General features: G+C 33.0%; 1 protein-coding gene across 2 annotated transcripts; it reads right to left on the bottom strand.

Moving 5' to 3' along the window:
• Positions 1-322: 322 nt before the first annotated feature.
• Positions 323-19876, bottom strand: LOC139504925 (collectin-12-like). 2 transcript variants are annotated; one of them, XM_071294807.1, is made up of 6 exons: positions 19812-19876; positions 17864-17995; positions 11444-11611; positions 9743-9822; positions 4943-5042; positions 323-651 (listed from the first exon to the last, which is right to left on the bottom strand). In XM_071294807.1, exons 1-6 carry the CDS (start codon positions 19873-19875, stop codon positions 338-340), a joined length of 858 nt encoding a protein of 285 aa, XP_071150908.1. In that variant the 5' UTR covers position 19876; the 3' UTR covers positions 323-337. The 2 variants fall into 2 exon arrangements, with proteins under 2 accessions (XP_071150908.1, XP_071150909.1); XM_071294808.1 differs by lacking the exon at positions 17864-17995.
• Positions 19877-20081: the final 205 nt, after the last annotated feature.

Raw genomic sequence — 20081 nt, 5'->3', positions numbered from 1 at the left:
AAACAGTACTGAGAAAAATGTTAAAGATTTCAAGAGACGAAGAAATTGATGATTACGATTAAAATGAATTCATTAAACACATTTTAACATAACAAGTTTTTATTGTTGGCATTTGTTTTTATAGGACCAATGGAAGTAGGTTCTTAATGCTTGAAGATTTGCTCATTTTGATAGGTCACTAGTCTAAAGTTCACACGTTAAGAAAGTCCGTAAGATACATTCGTTATATAGTGTGTTTGTGACATAAAACGGTATATATGGAGTAAGAAAATTCCAAATGGGGATTCGGGCTTCGCTCTCACCCAATATGAAATTTGCTGACCCCATATATACCGGATTAGGTCACTAGCACACTATGTAACCAATAATATTTAGATAAAATAAATGGTAAAATAGAATAAAAAAAGGATGTATTGAATACTTGCCTAGATTCACAAATCATTTGTTTTGGGGAATCACAGTTTTCATCACCCCATTGATATTGGTAAGAAAAAACTAATGCAGCACAATTAGCAGGTCCAGCTCCAGCTTTATTCTTATTATCTGGTTGAATCGGTGTTCCTTGATACCAGTCAGTGTATGTCAAAGGTTGACCAGAAACCCAATTAAACGTGCCTTCCGTATTATTGTGTTGGAGACCTATCCACCAGTCTATTAAAAGTAATTGACTTGAAAAATTTCTATTTAATGTGAAATATATGAAAACAAGACAGAAAAAAACATATTCGAACAAACGTGCACTTTGCTTAAAAATGACGAGGCGAAAGATGTCATTAGAAACTTAAAAACACACAAGACAAAAACTGACAATGTCATGGGAAAGTTGCCATGCAAACTTTCCTAATTGGTTATAACTAATTGAACAAAGTAATTATTTGTCACGTTTGTCTTTGTTCGTTATAAACATTGACCATTTAGCCCATTTTTTTAGTAAAATCGTTGTGGTGTAGCTCGGCAGTTCAACATACTGATCTTTAACAATTTGGCAGTAATTAATGGTATTATTGTCTTTCCTCTTTGCTTCTGTTTTCTATTTGTATGGCTGTCATACAAGTGTAAAGTTTAGTTAGCTATAAAAAGTGAAATCACATAAATACTAAACTACGAATGTTAAGCAACATATTTATACATATTGGAATGTCCGTACTCGGGGATATCACAGCTTTTTTCTACTCTTTTGATGGATCTGATTTTGATTTTTGTGATTTCGTAAGGGACTTTGGGTTTGAAATACTCCTTAGAGTTCTGGCCACCGTTTCACAAAGCCTTCTTAACTTACAATCATCGTATCAGTTTACGATCTGTTTATGTGTGGTTATACGTTCACGTTACGTGTGTTTCACAAAAGGACCACTAAGTTGATTGCAAGTTACGTCCTGTGTTCCATCGTAAGTGTATCGTTAACAAGGAAGAATGCTATCTTTCACGTCCGCACATTTTTCGAGTATGGCATGCCAATTTCACATTTTAAATAAATTATTACGGTTGGCGAATTATGACGAATTTTTTATTTATATCAATATTAATGCAAGTAAAGAGTAGCAGCTCCTTTCCAATAATCAAGATATGACACTTTTTTTAATAAATGCTTAACGAGTTTAATAACATGTTACACAGGGAGGGATGCTATCAAATACTTTCTGTTATTGAAATTAAATTACTACGACAGCTGAGTGGACATGGTATATATTATCAATTTCATATATTAACGGCAACACTTTGAACACATACTCTTTTTGAAGACAAAAACAGTTAAATGTATTTAATAAAACTATCCGTCGCAGTAAAAGTTTGGTGATTTGGGGCAACGAGAGAGAGAGAAAGGGGGGGGGGGCCTTATTTCTTTGTTCTGTATACTTTGATTGGCCATTATTATCTGTTCAGTAATAACTATGTGTATTCTAATCTTTAAATTATGTGTCCTTTTGAATGTGTCACTGCACTACACAAGTGACCACATTTATCAATTTTGATTAATATATGATTGAAACCAAAAAAGACAAACAGACAAATAAAAGTACACATGACACAACATAGAAAAGTAAAGAATAAACATCACGAACCTCACCAAAAACTAGGAAATCAATGATCTCAGGTGCTCCGGAAGGGAAGGCAGATTCTGCTCCACATGTGTAATGTGTTGCAATTCTAAATTAAAATATTTGACCTAGATACGACAACCACTCATGCTGGCTGTTCAAAACACCCCCTTCTGAAAAATCACGATTCATGGTTGCACTTTGTAAATACAGCTGTTTCTGAAAACACGCCTCTTTTGTGGAGAAATTGAATATTCAAGGAAAATTAATTTTATTTACATACTGGTTCCCAGTAATGCTATCTGTGTTCCATATAGCAGAGACAGAACTTGGGAATATTACCAGTAAATAAACACGTGCATATTGTTTACTTTGAAATCTGCGGTAACCTTTCATTCAAGGTAGTTCAGAAAATTATTGTAAGTTTAAAGTCTGAAAAGTTCAGGGCATACAAACGATGAAATCATGCCGCACAACCCTATATTTTGACCTTTGAACAAAATTGTGGGGCAAATGAACTTTCAATTATAGGATAAGATTTTTTTCAGAGTGAAAGTGGTACAGTTTTAGCCGTATTAGAGTTCCTATTGGAAATTGCATTGTCAATATTTACAGAAATGCAACCTCAAGTCGTTTGTTTGTTTACGAACAAAACAAAAGAAGTTCATGGAAGACCCTATACAAACGCTCTACACCTTTGCAGCTCAGACATAGAAATTACATTAATTGACACAATAAGTATCGAAATAATTGATTCAAGCTATACTTTATTGTAGCTTTAAGATGGATAGGCACTATACTTGTTTTATTTTAGCCCTCACTGTCGCTCGGGCAAAAATTATCACGAATATAATGCCTACTCATGTTAAAACTGCAATAAAGTATAGCTTGCATCAATAATTTCTTAATTTTATAACATATACAACAGTATTAGAGACATGGAGAGTAATCTTGATTCTGATAAAACTTGGAACAGTATGTCAATATATATGTTCCTGGATAGAGTTACATTTTATCACCAGAACTAAATTTTATCATTGATCTAGGAAAAAAAAAAACAATCAATCAATTGAGAAATTTTAACGTTCATTTAACATTTATACATGTTATACGTATTTAAAAACTTGTTTATCGGGCATTCGTCTCCAAGACTTTAGCAATGCATTGTTGTTTTAGATTGGAATGAATTACGGATCGTACAAATACTGAAAACTAAAAACTTAGAAATCATTCCGACGAAAGCGACTTTTTGATTCTGAAATCATCTTTAATCATGTTAATTTACCATATATTTTAATATTATAAAGATAATAAGGTATTAACTCCATCATACAAAGTTGACCTTTTGTTTTGCATCCTAGGTTCAAAATATTCGGCCCAAAGCGTGATGGATGAAAAGAGAATAATTTTTCGATTGTATGAAATTTATAACTAGTGATATGCTTTTTCTGTTATTACAGAGTCTGTTGTTGTCGGAGGTAATTGTGGTCTGAACTTTATCACGAACTGTTTTATCGGTGTTGTGATAATTTCTGACACAATGTAGGAGAAGAATATAAAGTTAACTTTGTCTGCAATAGTGAACGAACTGTTCAGTCAAGATTTATCAACTCTTGCAAAATCGTGGATTTGGAGGAAAATACCTATGCTTGTAATTGAACATAATGTGCTTGGCTAAAATCAAGGAACCAGTTCTGAAAGGACCAGTTCAACATTTCATTCCAAATGATATACTTATATCAATAATAAATTTGATATGCAGAAAACAAAGAGTTAAGTTATTTTGTTAATCGACTTTGCTTTATATTTTCTCATAATTCGGGTTAATTCAAATAAATACAGTCCGACTGTGTGCGTATTCTAAAAAAGTACGTATACGGTCCGGACCGTACGCATACTGTCCAAATACTCATATGGTCTGGAAAATAGACATTATCTATATTGTTGAAAATTATTATATTTTGCTCTCAAGATGTCTTTAGTTTGTCTTTGTTATTTGATTTGTTTGCTGTCTTATTAACGTATAACCTACATCTCCAACAGTTTTCTATAACTAAAACGGTTATTGTGTTTCTTTCCCTCAATGATATGCTTAAAGGATGAAGAACCGAAGAGAGATTTACACAGGCACATGTTTCTATCAGGTAGGTCGACTTTTGATATGTATTACACGTTGAAAGTCAACCTTGGTGCCTGCGGGCGATGTCCCTAAATAAACAATTGTAAACAGAACAAAATTTGCTTCACTTTTTCATCTTTAAATTCTCCTCCCCTTCCAATTTTTTTTCTACTGTATTAATTTTTGAAGACATATCTTAAAAAAGTATAATGGATCTTCAGCTTAACCCCTTCCCCCGCAGTTTTCGTATATATTGTACACATTAGATTCGATCCTAAAATAACCACTAGAAAGACATACAGGTATAACTAAATAGTTGCAAAAAATTCAATTGACCACGAAAATAATCCCAATAAGGTTTTATATGTTTCGATATTCTGATTAGAATACATTTCTTTTTTTGGAAAAATTACCAAAAAATAATCATTATCTGATTTGACTGTAAACAACTGTTTAGATTTAAACGTTTTTATCAATTACCACTGTGCCTGTAGTGATATAATCATAAAGATATATCAGAACGCGGACGTGACAGAAAGCCTATTTATCAAATTGTTAAGACGGACGCCGATAGGAAATAAAATGAGCACAAAGTGATTAAAACCTTAGCTTTGCTATATGAAAGTTGATTGCCTATTCAAATAATCAAACGGCTTTGTGAAACGGCTGTAACATGTGTAAGATCTACGATTTATTTACGATGGATATACGATGAGACGAACTTTGTGAAGGCTTTGTGAAACGGTACCATGTATATTTGTTATTTTATTTTTCTAATCATTACCATGTGAACTGTTGATCAATGTAGCTATACGTTTCAGATAGTTGCTTTCTTCCCTAGTTTCCAAAGATGGAAGATGGCCACCAAGATCTTTACATATGCTCTATAAGTACAACATGAACGGTAAATAGAAACGCAATTATCTCAAAACAACACATTATTATTATTACTATTATCACAGACAATATATCGATAAAGGTTACAGACACATGTTATGTTTACCTTTGACATATGTCGGCACATTTTTGTCAGTTTGTTATCAAGCGTCGTAAAACATAACATGATATATAAGGCATGAAGGTAAAATATCTCTATATACATAATAAAGGATCCTACACGTTAATGTAAGATACAGTTAAAAAATAGTTATATTTATAAGTACGTCTAAACCAGTGACAACTCAACAACAGATATACATTGCACAACAGTAAAATGATTAAAGATACTAGGACTAATTTGACGCTAAAAAAAAAAGGAAAACAAGATAACAGTTATGAAGTTGAAACCCGTTGATAACCATTAAAATCCGAAAATTTTGACAAATTCAGATAAATTAATGTAGTCTATAATTGATAGATTATCCTCAGAATTTTAAAATAAATGTTTGTAAAAAAGTGAACTTATTATTTCTACTGGGCTTGTGACTTCATTGGTATGCAGTCCTATCTTTGTAATGTCATCTTTGTTGTGCAATTCGTTCTTGACACTTAGGAAAGACGCATACGAAGGTTATACAGTTACACGTAAAAATCATCACAACAACTTTCAACCAATATGCACAATATTTAGATATCTCAAATTTTTTCATAAGTGTTAATGTTTTATCAGATAATTACTAAAGTATAGCTGTCTTAAGGTAACACGATACCGAATGACGTTACGCCACGAGTTATCGTTCCTGACGTTATCGAATAACGTTCACACATTCAAGCCAATGCATCAGTATTTGCAATCACAAAGTGATAAAATTAAAAAAAAAATATTGGGTATTTATTTGACATTTTTAATGGTAACTTTTTCTGGATACTTGATGGATCAAAGACTTATGGCCTGACCGATGAAGAAAATGTTAATAATTTTTTTTATTATTGCTCATTGTTTTAAAATCTTTAAAAATGTATTACTTTACTTTTAAATATTCTGTTTCTTTAAAATTTAAGCATCTGAACGATTATCTACATATAATAGACTGAGTTTTATCACAAGTCTTTATTCTTGGTATATGTTTGCAATAAATACTTTTTCTTGATCATGATGAACCATGAAATTTTGTTTTGAAAGTAGAAATATAATCTATAGAAACTTAGGATGATGTGTAAAAAAACACGGGGAATTGTTGGTACATCTATTAATTCTTGTTAAAATGGTCGTCTAAAACACCGCTCTGGAAAAATGGAAAAATAAAATTTATCTGGATGACAATACGGATAGAATTAGGCGATAATGCACAATACAAGCAGACTTTGCAACGCATACAAAAATAGTTTGTTTGTATGAAGGCGGGAATTTCAAAATTGATAATTGTAAAATATTGATTTATTTCATAACGGTACACTTTTTTAACACAAACGTTGTTACAAATATATTAATATAATAATTTTCTATTAATTTATCCAGTTATTTTTTGGTTTCCTTCTCCTTTAAGAAAGGGGTTTACTTAATTATTTTGCCGAATATATATCTTTCTCTATGTCCCAGTATAAAAGGTCTCTGAAATTCATTATTCTGTACAGAGTAGATCCAATATCGTTTCGGAATTATTTTGAAAATAAAGTGCTAGATTTGTAATGCTATAGACCAAGTCTACACGGGATATACAGCAACATCGGAATGAAGCCTCAAAAAGTTAACGTAGGCTGAGAAATACATGGGAACTTGATTCGGCAAAAATAAAATGAAAAAAGCAGGTCTCGTTACAGTATGATTAAAGCCATCCCCAAGTTGCTACTTGCGCCAATAAACGCAAGTTGATAGTCGGGACTGGCTATAGTCAGACTGGTTTCGTTACAATTTTTTTCTCTCCAAATTTACAATCAAACGACTGACTAATTATTATTCAAACGGAAAAAAGAGACTGAAATAGCTAAATCTTGAAATCCTTTAGATTTCATTTTCGTGTTAATTACGCTTGCATGGGTATTTGGTGGTAGTGTGTTTTTTTTTTGTGTGTGATTTGAGGTGCAAATAGTGTACATGTACAAGTTTGGAGACAACGCGACTGAAAGAGAATTAACATAGTTGCCTTTTTAGGCCCTGAGGGACATATTGCTCACATACTTAGGTAGCAACCATTTGATTTTCGGGGGGGGGGGGGGGGGGGGGGGTGGTGGCTATGGATTTTTTTCTAAACAAACTTCTTTTATCGGCTTTGGCGAAAGACAATCTATTTTTTTGGCGACAAGTCGAAAACTATTTTTTTCTTTCAATTTTAGCATTACATATAGTTGCAGCTGAGGGTGAAACAAACAATTTTTTTTCTCAGGGTCAAAAACACCCCCCCCCCCCCCCACCCTCCCCGAAAATCAAATGGTTGCTGCCTTGTCGTCTGGAAAAGTCCGAGGAGTTTCATAGTATTGAAAGGAGTTTTTTTAACAAGCATGCAAAAGAAGAACAAGTTTTTAGAACAAGCAAGCATGCACAAATATATATATATTTATTAGGGTTGAGATCTCACAAACATGTTTAACCCCACCGCATTGTTGCGCCTCTCCCAAGTCAGGAGCCTCTGGCCTTTGTTAGTCTTGCATTATTTTAATTTTAGTTACTTGTGTACAATTTGGAAATTAGTATGGCGTTCATTAACACTGAACTAGTATATATTTGTTTAGGGGCCAGCTGAAGGACGCCTCCGGGTGCGGGAATTTCTCGCTACATTGAAGACCTGTTGGTGACCTTCTGTTGTTGGTTTTTTTTATTTGGTCGGGTTGTTGTCTCTTTGACACATTCCCCATTTCCATTCTCAATTTTATATAAAAAAAATCATATACATGTATGCATATTGTAATACTAGTATAAAATGTATTAGCATGAGTTTTAGAAACACGATGGAAAGCGAGACTCGCCGAGCTTTCCACTTGTTTCGTAGCGAGTGCAAAAACCTTTTATAATTCTGACAATGTATATTGCACATAATTTTATATTTTGTTTATATCCTACAATTTACACCCCAAGGCCTAGGGTGAATAGGGATAAAAATATGGTCACTTGGTCTTCTTCCGACCGGGCAGTAAAATGCTTCCAAAGTGAGGCGTCCATTTGGCTGTGCGGGATGTATTATTTATTGTAAACTGCGTCTTGAACATGCATAAAATATTTGCCACTGGACGTAAAGTTACCAGCAATTAATCCTACAATTCAAAATCGCCACTTGAAACTAATAGAGCACGCAACATCATATTGTTTCACCCGTGTAAATTCGACCGTCAATCCCACACTTGATAGTCTTTTTGCTTCAGGTTTAAATTGTGCACCTGTTTTTTAAAGGTACGCATACCGTCTGGACTTTCTTTTTTTTTTTTGTTCATGACAGGTTGCCTGATAAGGCATTTTGATAGATTATAAAGGCCCGCCCAGTACAGACTCCGGATAACATCTCCTGCATGTGGAATTTCAAGCTTGAGCTTTTATGTTTCGCAGTTTGTTTTACTTATAAAGAATGCATATATAATCTCAAGATTTGTTTTATAAAATAATTTTCCACAAATGCCAGACTGTTGAACTAATAGTGAAATTTTGCATACAGTTTGCAATGTTTTCCGACTTGCTTAGCAAGCAACTCGCACATTTACACCACGCAAAGTACACTATACACATGTACGTAGCAAGTCAAGAATCATGAAAAGTTTTGAATTTTTCTTTGAGTTTTGTTATTTTATTTATCATGCATGAACTATTTGCCACTGAACGTTTAACAACCATCCAAAACAGAGCAATTATATCACTGTCAACTAAATCGAATTTTTAAAGTACTATTTTTCTACATGGATGAAGCAATGACAACACCATTGTCATAAAAGATGGAGTTAAAAACTCAGTAATTCAAATGAATCACACGTAAAACATTTTATGTTATTTTCACTCGAATTTTACAAAAATAAGAAGGTATTTAATATGCTCGTGAAAATCAGACGAGATTAATGTTAAATTCATGTTAGTGAAATTTCTATGGGTAGGACGAAATTAATTATATCAGTAGAATCTCATCACTAGGAAATTTACGGAAACCTGACAGGGGAAACGAAAATAAAATAAACACCCTTCAGATCCCGACACATTTTGTGTTTTCCATTTCTCTGGAGAATAACGTTACATTCTGTATTCAATAACGTCACACGTTTTCGGTCAAATTCTAAGGGTATCAATCAATTTTGAAGCCATTTATTTCAAAAACAAGGATGGTGACATATGATTTTCTATACATATATGAATTCAGATAGTAATTTTGAATATTATGTTAGTTTTTTGTTGTTCTCCGTATATAAGAACATAGCCATCCATTGGAAAATATAAAAAGGTTAGCCGAAAAACAGGCATTTCCCCTATATACCTAAGTAAATTTGTCGCCCAAATCGACGTTTTCCAAATGAAAATACCAAGAAAACAAAAATGGTGACCCCCATTTTTTATTACATATTTCGATGTAACTCGAACGCGTATGCCAAAAAGTTTGGAAATCGGGAGATATGCCATTCGGTATCGTGTTACCTTAATTCTTTTAGTTTTTTTTATGATTTGTTTGATTTCAATTTTCCCCTCAGGCTTTTAATATGTTAAGAATGACAAATTTCATATTGTAATACTTACCAATGCAAGAGGCATAGGTACCTGCTCACAAATTAAAAGGTATCTTTTGCCATGAAAAGAAAATTGGGTGTATGGACATGCTATAATAGATAAATTAATAAAAAAGATAATTAACCACTTATCCGTATAATCGTATCACAGTTTAGTTCCCGTTCACCAAACGGAAATTCGCTTTTCTTGTATGCTCTTTCGTTTTTTTTTTTATTAATCATAATGAGCCTATTAAATTTCTTTTTCTAAGATTAAAAACGGAAATTCCATTTTCAAATGGCAAAATAAACTAAATGGGAAAGCAAATGTCGCATTCCTGGTTTGATAGATACATTTCATTATGAAGAAAATGGTAGATTATTTTTGTTTGCATACTTAGCATCGCACTGTATATTAATAACACATGTTTACGTTAAATTGAAAATTGGGATCCCGCTAACATGTTTAACCCCACCACATTATTTATGTATGTGCCTGTCCCAAGTCAGGAGCCTGTAATTTAGTGGTTGTCGTTTGTTTATGTGTTACATATTTGTTTTTCGTTCATTCTTTTACTTGAATTAGGCCGTTAGTTTTCTCGTTTATTTTTTTTTCATTGTCTTATCGTGGCCTTTCATAGGTGACCATGCCGCTATTGGCTTTGCTCATTGTTGAAGGCAGCACGGTGACCTATAAGTGTTAATGTTTGTGTCATTTTGGTCTTTTGTGGATAGTTGTCTCATTGGCAATCATACCACATCATCTTTTTTATATGTATGTTATCCGCATGTGGAGCAGGATCTGCTTACCCTTCCGGAGCACCTGAGATCACCCCTAGTTTTTGGTGGGGTTCGTGTTGTTTATTCTTTAGTTTTCTATGTTGTGTCATGTGTGCTATTGTTTTTTCTGTTTGTCTTTTTTTCATTTTAGCCATGGCGTTGTCAGTTTGTTTTAGATTTACGAGTTTGACTGACCCTTTGGTATCTTTCGTCCCTCTTTTATCAAAATAAATACACAAAAAATAGAGAAAATTGTGTGTTTTATCATAATTATAGCTGTAATTTCTCAAACACCTTGTTTGCGTTTGGTTAGATATTTTTCTACTGTGCCAAATAAGGAGAAATAACTCAGATAAAGTATTTTTTATTATAGAAAATGATATGAATTTACCTTTTTTGATATGTAGCAAGAAAACAAGATCGGTGATCCTTTTTGTTTTCTCTTTTTCTTATCTGAAGCATGTTATAAGAGCAATCCCCTAACATTTGATCTTAATGTTCTGATAGTACTCTTTCTATTTAGCACATAAAATTAGATTTTGCATGCATAACCTATACAAAATCTGATAATTTTGCACAACCTGTAGCGTAAAAAAAAGTCCGATGACCCATACTTTTCAATATTATTGAAAAAAGCATTAAAAAAGTTATCAAAATATTCTATCAATTTCAATAAAGACTCCCTACCCACCTTAATATAAAGTTCATCAGCATACACCCGCTTGTGAAAGTTTATAAAAGTTTATATAAAATGACAAAATAGTTTTCAACGTAAATAGATTTTGACCACTGTTTTGTTTCTCTTAAAGTCCCATAATCATGTAAATCTCACAATTAAGATAAAAAAAAATCCAGACAATAGTTGGTCACGATTTTAAATCATTTGCATTCAGATGACAAAACAAAAATCAACTAATCCTTTGAATGAACATAAACTAAATGTTTGACGTACCATGACATATTGGAATATCACCATCCCACCCGGAGTCTGTACATCTGAGTGATTGACTTCCTAGTAAAGTATATCGGCATTTACATGAAAAATTGGCAACATCCCCAATGTCTCTACCACTCACAGAAACATTTCCATTTTGTTGAGGTTGAAGATCTTCACATTGAACTGACAATTGTAAAAATAAAAAATAATAACATCCTAGAAGCCAGGATTAAATTTTTTATATACGCAAGACGCGTGACTCGTCTATTACGTTTCTTTTAGTTACAAATGCATATCACTTATTTCATATGCATCAATTGAATTAACTTTAACTTGAAATCTTTATACCGCTTTGGTAAAATATCAAAACATCAGAGGCAATTTGGTAGATACATTTGTTGGTCTGTTTTCAAAGTCTTAGAAAAAACAGTGTTCAGAGAGAAAACTCTTACATGAAAAGAATTCAAGTAAGTGGTGTTTGTTACAAAAGCGTATTAACTGTTCAATGTCATATACCAAACAACTAAACGACAGGTTGCAAAAAAAAACAAACAGCGGAGGAGAAATGTTTAGGCGGAAGTTAATTATAAATTGTAGAAAAAAAAAACAATGGGTGTTTCTACTTTTTCGTTTTTTAATATTATCATGATTATCATCCTGATATTGAAAGAACATTTGAAGGTCTTTCAACCGAAACGATCTATGTGCTATGAAACATTGTAAATTCTTGTAAAACGTTTCATTTTCAGTGTCAACTTAAAGTAAGTTGTATACTGATTTAAACAATATGTGGTTTCTATTACTTCCTGTTTGAAATAGGGGAGATAATTCGTTACTTCCCGCTTGAAAAATATCATTTACGCTATTATTTAATAGTATTAGCTTGCCAAATAAAACTCGCTTATTACTTTTCAGAACTTTACATGCAAACAAAACTATACTTCCGGATGTTACAAGCCCACTTTCGGTTCCTTTCATCAAGGTCAAATAGATTGCAAACTAAGGCATACTTATCCCTGATTTTGAAAATATATATAGTTATTTGTACTATCGCTTGAAATAGGGAATAAAATGGCTTACGTATCTAACATTGTTGGGTTGATGTTTAGACGAGTTGTATATACATTATGTATACACAGCCATGTATCACCATCATTGATGGCGATCCGATAGATACATCTGTTGAAGAGTTGTCACTGACTCAGACGTACTTATGAATATAATTATTTTCTGTGACTGTATCTAACATTAATTTGTAGGATCCTTTACTATAGATAATTTAGCTGATCTGTCACAATAACATCTTCATGCCTTATATATCATGTACTGTAGTACGCCGCTAGATTAAAACTGACGAGGAAAGGTAACATACGGCCAGCGAAAACTCTATTTTGTAGAGCCCAGGTGGTCGTGTGGTCGAGCGGGACGGGACGGCTGCAATGCAGGCGATTTGGTGTCATGATATCACAGTAGCATGGGTCCGAATCCTGGCGAGGGAAGAACCAAAAATTTGCGAAAGCAACTTTACAGATCTAACATTGTTGGGTTGATGTTTAGACAAGTTGTATATATATATATATATATATATATATATATATATATATATATTATATATATATATATATATATATATATATATATATATATATATATATAAATTGCGGTTTTTATCCAACGCAATCATAGGTTTGAACGTAGTTTTCAATTTAGACTCGTTTATATTTTTTGTTTGGGCATGTATCATATTTTGCCTCCGGTTTATATGATCCGTTCATCCTATATTGACTCTTAAAATTCAAGAGTTTATTTAAAAATGAGGGTACTTTTTCTTAAAATGAGGGTTCTTTTTATATGGCCTTCCAAATACCGTTTCGATCCCTAACATTACTGAAGAGACATTTATTGTCGAAATCCGGATCTGGTGTACTAATGAAATATTGACACCGTATGTTTGTGGCATAACATCGTATCCACTAGTCAACACAATTTTTTCTGTTTAATATTAAATTTATAAGATCAATTTTGTTACATCTTGTGATCAATTTTATTTGGCAATCGTCAATGGCAGTCATTAGGGTTAAAGAAGATCAGTTGTTCGACCTGTTAGTCAAATGCGTTTTGTTTAAATATAATTTTTCACTTTTTTGGTCTTTTGGAAAATGTTGTTTGTGCTGTTCTTAGACCCTTCTACAACGAAATTTTGTTTGACATGAACACGTATAAAAATTTCGTTTTTTATCCAACGCAATCAAAGGTTTGAACGTAGTTTTCAATTAAGACTCGATATATTATTAATTATATTAAAATTGAAATTGGAAAAATCTAAATAAAAAAACAATTATTCAGAGAACAGAAGAAGGTTTTTCTAATCGAGATGATGTAATTTGATATCGAAATCTTAATATACCTTTTAAATCTGATTATGAATTTATAGCTTATTGAATGCCAATGGTTTCATTGCCTTTTGTTTGAAGTTAGTTTTTGTTACTCCAGGTTAAACAATGTCAATTTTTGTATTATTTAATATATTAGATGATATTGATTTCTAAATAAATGGTTCTGTTAACTTAACTAGAGGCTCTAGAGAGCCTCTGTCGCTCACCTGGGTATATGTGAATATTAAACAAAGGAAGCAGATGGATTCATGACAAAATTTAGTTTTGGTGATGGCGATGTGTTTGTAAATCTTACTTTACTAAACATTCTTGATGCTTACAATTATCTCTATCTATAATGAATTTGGCCCAGTAGTATCAGTGGATAAGGTTTACAAAAAATTACAAATTATATGAAAATTGTAAAAAATTGACTATAAAGGACAATAACTCCTTAGGGGGTCAATAGACCATTTCGGTCATGTTGACTTATTTGTAAATCTTACTTTTCTGAACATTATTGCTGTTTGCAGTTTATCTTTATCTATAATAATATTCAAGATGATAACCAAAAACAGCAAAATTTCATTAAAATTACCGATTCACGGGCAGCAACCAACAACGGGTTGTCAGATTCATCTGAAAATAACAGGGCAGATAGATGTTGATCTGATAAACATTTCACTCATGTCAGATTTGCTCTAAATGCTTTGGTTTTTGAGTTATAAGCCAAAAACTGCATTTTACCCCTATCTTCTATTTTTAGCCGTGGTGGCCATCTTGGTTAGTTGACCGGGACACGCCACACATTTCTTAAACTAGATACCCCAAAGATTATTGTTGCCAAGTTTGGATTAATTTGGCCCTGTAGCTTCAGAGGAGAAGATTTTTGTAAAAGATAACCACGATTTACGAAAAATTGTTAAAAATTGACTATAAAGGGCAATAACTCCTAAAGGGGGTCAACTGACCATTTTGATCATGTTGACTTATTTGTAAATCATTCTTTGCTGAACATTATTGCTGTTTACAGTTTATCTCTATCTATAATAATAGTCAAGATAATAACCAAAAACATATATATACAACTCGTCTAAACATCAACCCAACAATGTTAGATCTGTAAATTTGCTTTCGCAAATGTTTGGTCCTTCCCTCGCCGGGATTCGAACCCATGCTACTGTGATATCGTGACACCTAATCGCCTGCACTGCAGCCGTCCCGTTAGACCACACGACCACCTGGGCTCTCAAAAAAGAGCTCTTCGGTGGGCATGTGTTACCTTTCCACGTCAGTTTAATCTAGCGGCGTACTACAGTACATGATATATAAGGCATGAAAATGTTAATGTTACAGATCAGCTAAATTATCTATAGTAAAGGATCCTACAAATTAATGTAAGATACAGTCACATAAAATAATTATATTCATAAGTACGTCTGAGTCAGTGACAACCCTACAACAGATATATCCATCGGATCGCCATCAATGATGGTGATACATGGCTGTGTACATAATGTATATACAACTCGTCTAAACATCAACCCAACAATGTTAGATCTGTAAATTTGCTTTCGCAAATTTTTGGTTCTTCCCTCGCCGGGATTCGAACCCATGCTATGTGATATCGTGACACCTAATCGCCTGCACTGCAGCCGTCCCGCTAGACCACACGACCACCTGGGCTCTCAAAAAAGAGCTTTCGGTGGGCATGTGTTACCTTTCCACGTCAGTTTTAATCTAGCGGCGTACTACAGTACATGATATATAAGGCATGAAGATGTTATTGTTACAGATCAGCTAAATTATCTATAGTAAAGGATCCTACAAATTAATGTAAGATACAGTCACAGAAAATAATTATATTCATAAGTACGTCTGAGTCAGTGACAACCCTACAACAGATGTATCCATCGGATCGCCATCAATGATGGTGATACATGGCTGTGTACATAATGTATATACAACTCGTCTATACATATATCTTTTTCTGAATTCAGGATTCAATTTGCTACTTCTTCATGTTCTTCTTTTAGAATATGACTTCAGGTATCATATTAGAGCATTATTTAGAAAGATTCCAAATATGTATGATTTCCTTTTGCACTTTGCTGTTATAGTGTCCTTGATTTCATCGTTTCTTATTATTTTTTTATAAAAAGAATTGGACATTGATTCAACCTGTCAGTTGAAAATTTTGAAGTTTTCCGATTGATATTGTCACGGTCATATGTCACCCAAAAGCCTGCAACAGACTATATGACTTTACCATGTACCAAGTTGGTGAAATAAATAATTAACCTTGAAATTAACAAATTGAAGGACTTTTTCTCCTATAAGAAGGCTTTTACCTGAAATGTGTCAGATTTTCATCACAATAAGGTGAATATTTTGCACTAAACATTTTATTCATATCTTTTGAGTGCCGAAGTAGATCATAAAACAAGGAAAAGTCAAAATTCGGTATATGAAATTGACCTGAGAACCTTAACCTAAATTTCAAAATAGTGAGCCAAAAGCTTCAAACCAAAATACCGGTCTCATCAACCTACCAATTATGTCATTCATTTATAGATAACTAACGTAAACAGAAGGGGAAATAACTCTCAGATAATCAACAAAAAAGATTTCATTTATGATAACAGAGGAAATACATGTACATGAACAATACAAACCTCACAATTATAGGTCTTCAACTTAACAAGGTCGGTTTCAAAAGCCCAATAACTGTTCAATTAAATAAACGAGAAAACGAAAGATACCAGAGGGACAGTAAAACTCATCAATCGAAAATAAACTGACAACGCCATGGCTTAAAATGAAAAGGACAAACAGACAATTGTACACATGACACAACATAGAAAACTAAAGAATAAATAACACTAACCCCACAACTATGCACCATCTTGCATTTTCTTTCAGTAAACGCGCGTTTGATTTTAAAGGGGCACTTGTCTAATTCGTGTTCATAAGGGACTGTCCGACTTGATTTTCCTCTGAGTTCAGTATTTTTGTGTTTTTACTTTTCACCGATTGGACCAAAATTCTCATATTATATTGATAACCAAGTGTAACATTATTCGTCACTTATAGGTCTTATTAAGACAAACCTCGCGTCTTGTATAGTGAATGAGAATCATTGTACCTTTGATAACTATTATCCAAACTATTAAAAGTCTAAAATAATAGATTAACAGGGCATGGGATTAATTAGATGTAGTTTAGTTTAATGTGTATTCTTATCTAGACGCCATCTTATTGTCCATCGAGTTGACCTGCGACGACATTCGATGACCATAACAGTGATGTAAACATAGATATTGATATAAATAGATGTCAGTATCGTACAAATAGATTATTTAAAGTTTTTTCGGGACAATTGTCGTAAAAACATTATATACAGTTCAGACATACTGTTACTCTGTTACAAACATTAAATATTTCAATGCAACTTTCAAACTTTTTAACAGTGATTTGATTTCTCTTAGGTTAATATAGTATCAATCGTATAATCTTGTAAAAAGAGAAATGAAAGTTACCAGAGGGACAGTCAAACTCCTAAATCGAAAAAAGCTGACAACATCATGGCTAAAAATGAAAAGGACAAACATGCAGACAAAATAAGTACACATGACACAACTTAAGAATAAACAACACGAACTCTACCAAAACGAGGGATGATCTCAAGTGCTATCGAAGGGTAATAAGATCCTGCGCCACATGTGGCACCCGTCGTATTGATTATGAGATAATAAATCTGGTAACTAGTTTTATTCTTTAGGTCACATTATGAAAGGGAAGGGGACTGAAGTTACGACGTAAGGAGCATATCCGATATCATTTGTGAAACGGTTATTCCATAACGGTCAACTAACTCGTGATTGCGTCCGTATAACTGATTACAATACCATTTAAATTGGCATTATGATTAACAAATTTTACGTTAATTGAATTTTTCGACTTTTTGAATCATTCAAAAGTCACAATTGTTGAAGGTAAAAGAAACTATTGCAAAAATGTACTGTATTAGCTAAAGTACATATATAATGTTTATACTTACATTTGCAACATTGTCCACCTCTACAACATTTTCCTATATATGTCCATTCTGGTCCGAAAGCCGTTTTACAAGTACTTCGGAATCCTTGTTTTGTGCATGTTCCCTTTGAAGCATGACATTGCCGCGTAAGACCTTGAGAAAATATGTTACCATCAAGTTTAAATTTGATAATTCAACAGATTGATCAATTACGCAACATTCAATTGGTGAGAATGTTATCAAACAATGCTGAACATATCATACAAATATGAAATATAAACTAGGTTCGTTCAGAAGATGATAGCATGTATGTTCATAATACCATTACTACAATCCAGACCCCTTTTCTACAAAATAAGACTTATTACTAGGTGCCTACTACAAAATAAGCAACAAGGGATGTCACACGTGCTGTTTACCCTTCTGCAGCACCTTGAATCGTTCTATTTTGTTGTGTGGTTCGTGTTTCTCAGTCTTTTGTTTTTTATCATGTATTTTGTGTACTTTTGTCTGTCTGTTTTGGTTAGATTTATTCTCTTTTACATTAGAATTGTATTAAGACTTTTGTAAAAGCTTAAAAGAACGACCTTTACAATACATAAAGTTTGTTTCATAATATTATTTACTGTTTCAATAGTTGCATCCAATATGTAATATTATACCCTTTGCTGTTTCACTGGTGTCATCCAGTTTGAATATATAATACTATTTGCAGTTTCAAAAGTGACGTCTAGTTTGTATTATAATACCATTTACTCTTTTACAAGTGGCATCCGATATGTAACATAATACCCTTTGCTGTATCACTTGTGGAATCTACTATGTTATATAATAACGATAGTTCCCCTATGCTGTCTATCAATGGCAATCACCATCAATATTCATTATATGGTATAGCTAAGCAGTAAGAAGGACTGTATCATGACTCGTGGTCATCTATATTCCGTAAAAGGGTGACCATTTTGATTCATGGTAGTCTCATCTTGACTATTTCTATTTTGAAACAATCCTGCCTTGAGCATAAATTGAATAAGTCTAATAACAAATATCCATAGTTTAGGGAAGTAAATCCTTATAAGAAGAACAAAGCATGACATTTTGTATTCAAGAAACACAAGCATTTAGCTGACCTCTTAAAGTGCTACATTATAATAGTTATCAAAAGTACCAGGATTATAATTTTATACGCCAGACGCGCGTTTCGTCTACATAAGACTCATCAGCAACGCTCAGATCAAAATAGTTAAAAAGCCAGATCAAACGAAAGTTAAAGAGCATTGAGTATTCAAATTTCAAAAAAAAGTTGTGCCAAATATGGCTAAGGTAATCTACTCCTAGGGTAAGAAAATCCTTAGTTTTTTTGAAAATGCAAAGTTTTGTACACAGAAAATTTATAAAAATGACCATTTAATCGATATTCATGTCAACAATGAAGTGCTGACTACTGGGCTGGTGATACCCTGTGGACGAAACGTCCACCAGCAGTGGCATCGACCCAGGGCTGGTAATAGTTATCAAAAGTACAAGAATTATAATTTTATACGCCAAACGCGCGTTTCGTCTGCATAAGACTCATCAGTGACGCTCAGATCACAATAGTTAAAAAGCTAAATAAATCCAAAGTTTTAGAGCATTGAGGATCCAAAATTCCAAAAAGTTGTGCCAAATATGGCTAAGGTAATCTACTCCTGGGGTAAGAAAATCCCTTTTTTTGGGGGAAAAATTCAAAGTTTTGTAAACAGAAATTTATAAAAATGACCATATAACTGATATTCATGTCAACACTGACGTGCTGACTATTGGGCTGGTGATACCCTCGGGGACAAAAATAACGGATATACCAAAATAAGAAGACAGAATAATAATTTACTGTAAGTCCAATTTTAAGGGGATATGAGTTGTGGGAATGAGATCTGTATTGACTCATCCTTGTGAATTTATAGTAAAGAAATATGACAAAACATCTTACTTCCTGCATTTACTACATGACACATGGTGAAGATAACAGCGACCACACAATAAAATCTCGACATAATTCTGAAAGTATATACAGAAATATTTATAAGCTTAAAACTAATCTTATAAATGAAATATGAACTACTACTCCCTAATTTTAGAACTAGTAAAGTACGTTTATACAAACAATCATTATTGTCATTTTGTTTATTTTCTTTTGTTACAACTTTTGACATCAGACTCGTTCTTCTCTTGAACAGAATTTTAAGTAATGTGCGTATTA

The sequence above is a fragment of the Mytilus edulis genome, unplaced genomic scaffold (genome assembly GCF_963676685.1).
Source record: "Mytilus edulis unplaced genomic scaffold, xbMytEdul2.2 SCAFFOLD_1306, whole genome shotgun sequence".
NCBI classification, from domain to species: domain Eukaryota; kingdom Metazoa; phylum Mollusca; class Bivalvia; order Mytilida; family Mytilidae; genus Mytilus; species Mytilus edulis.
The sequence above is the reverse complement of the archived record's forward strand: the minus strand, read 5'-3'. Positions and strand labels throughout refer to the sequence as shown.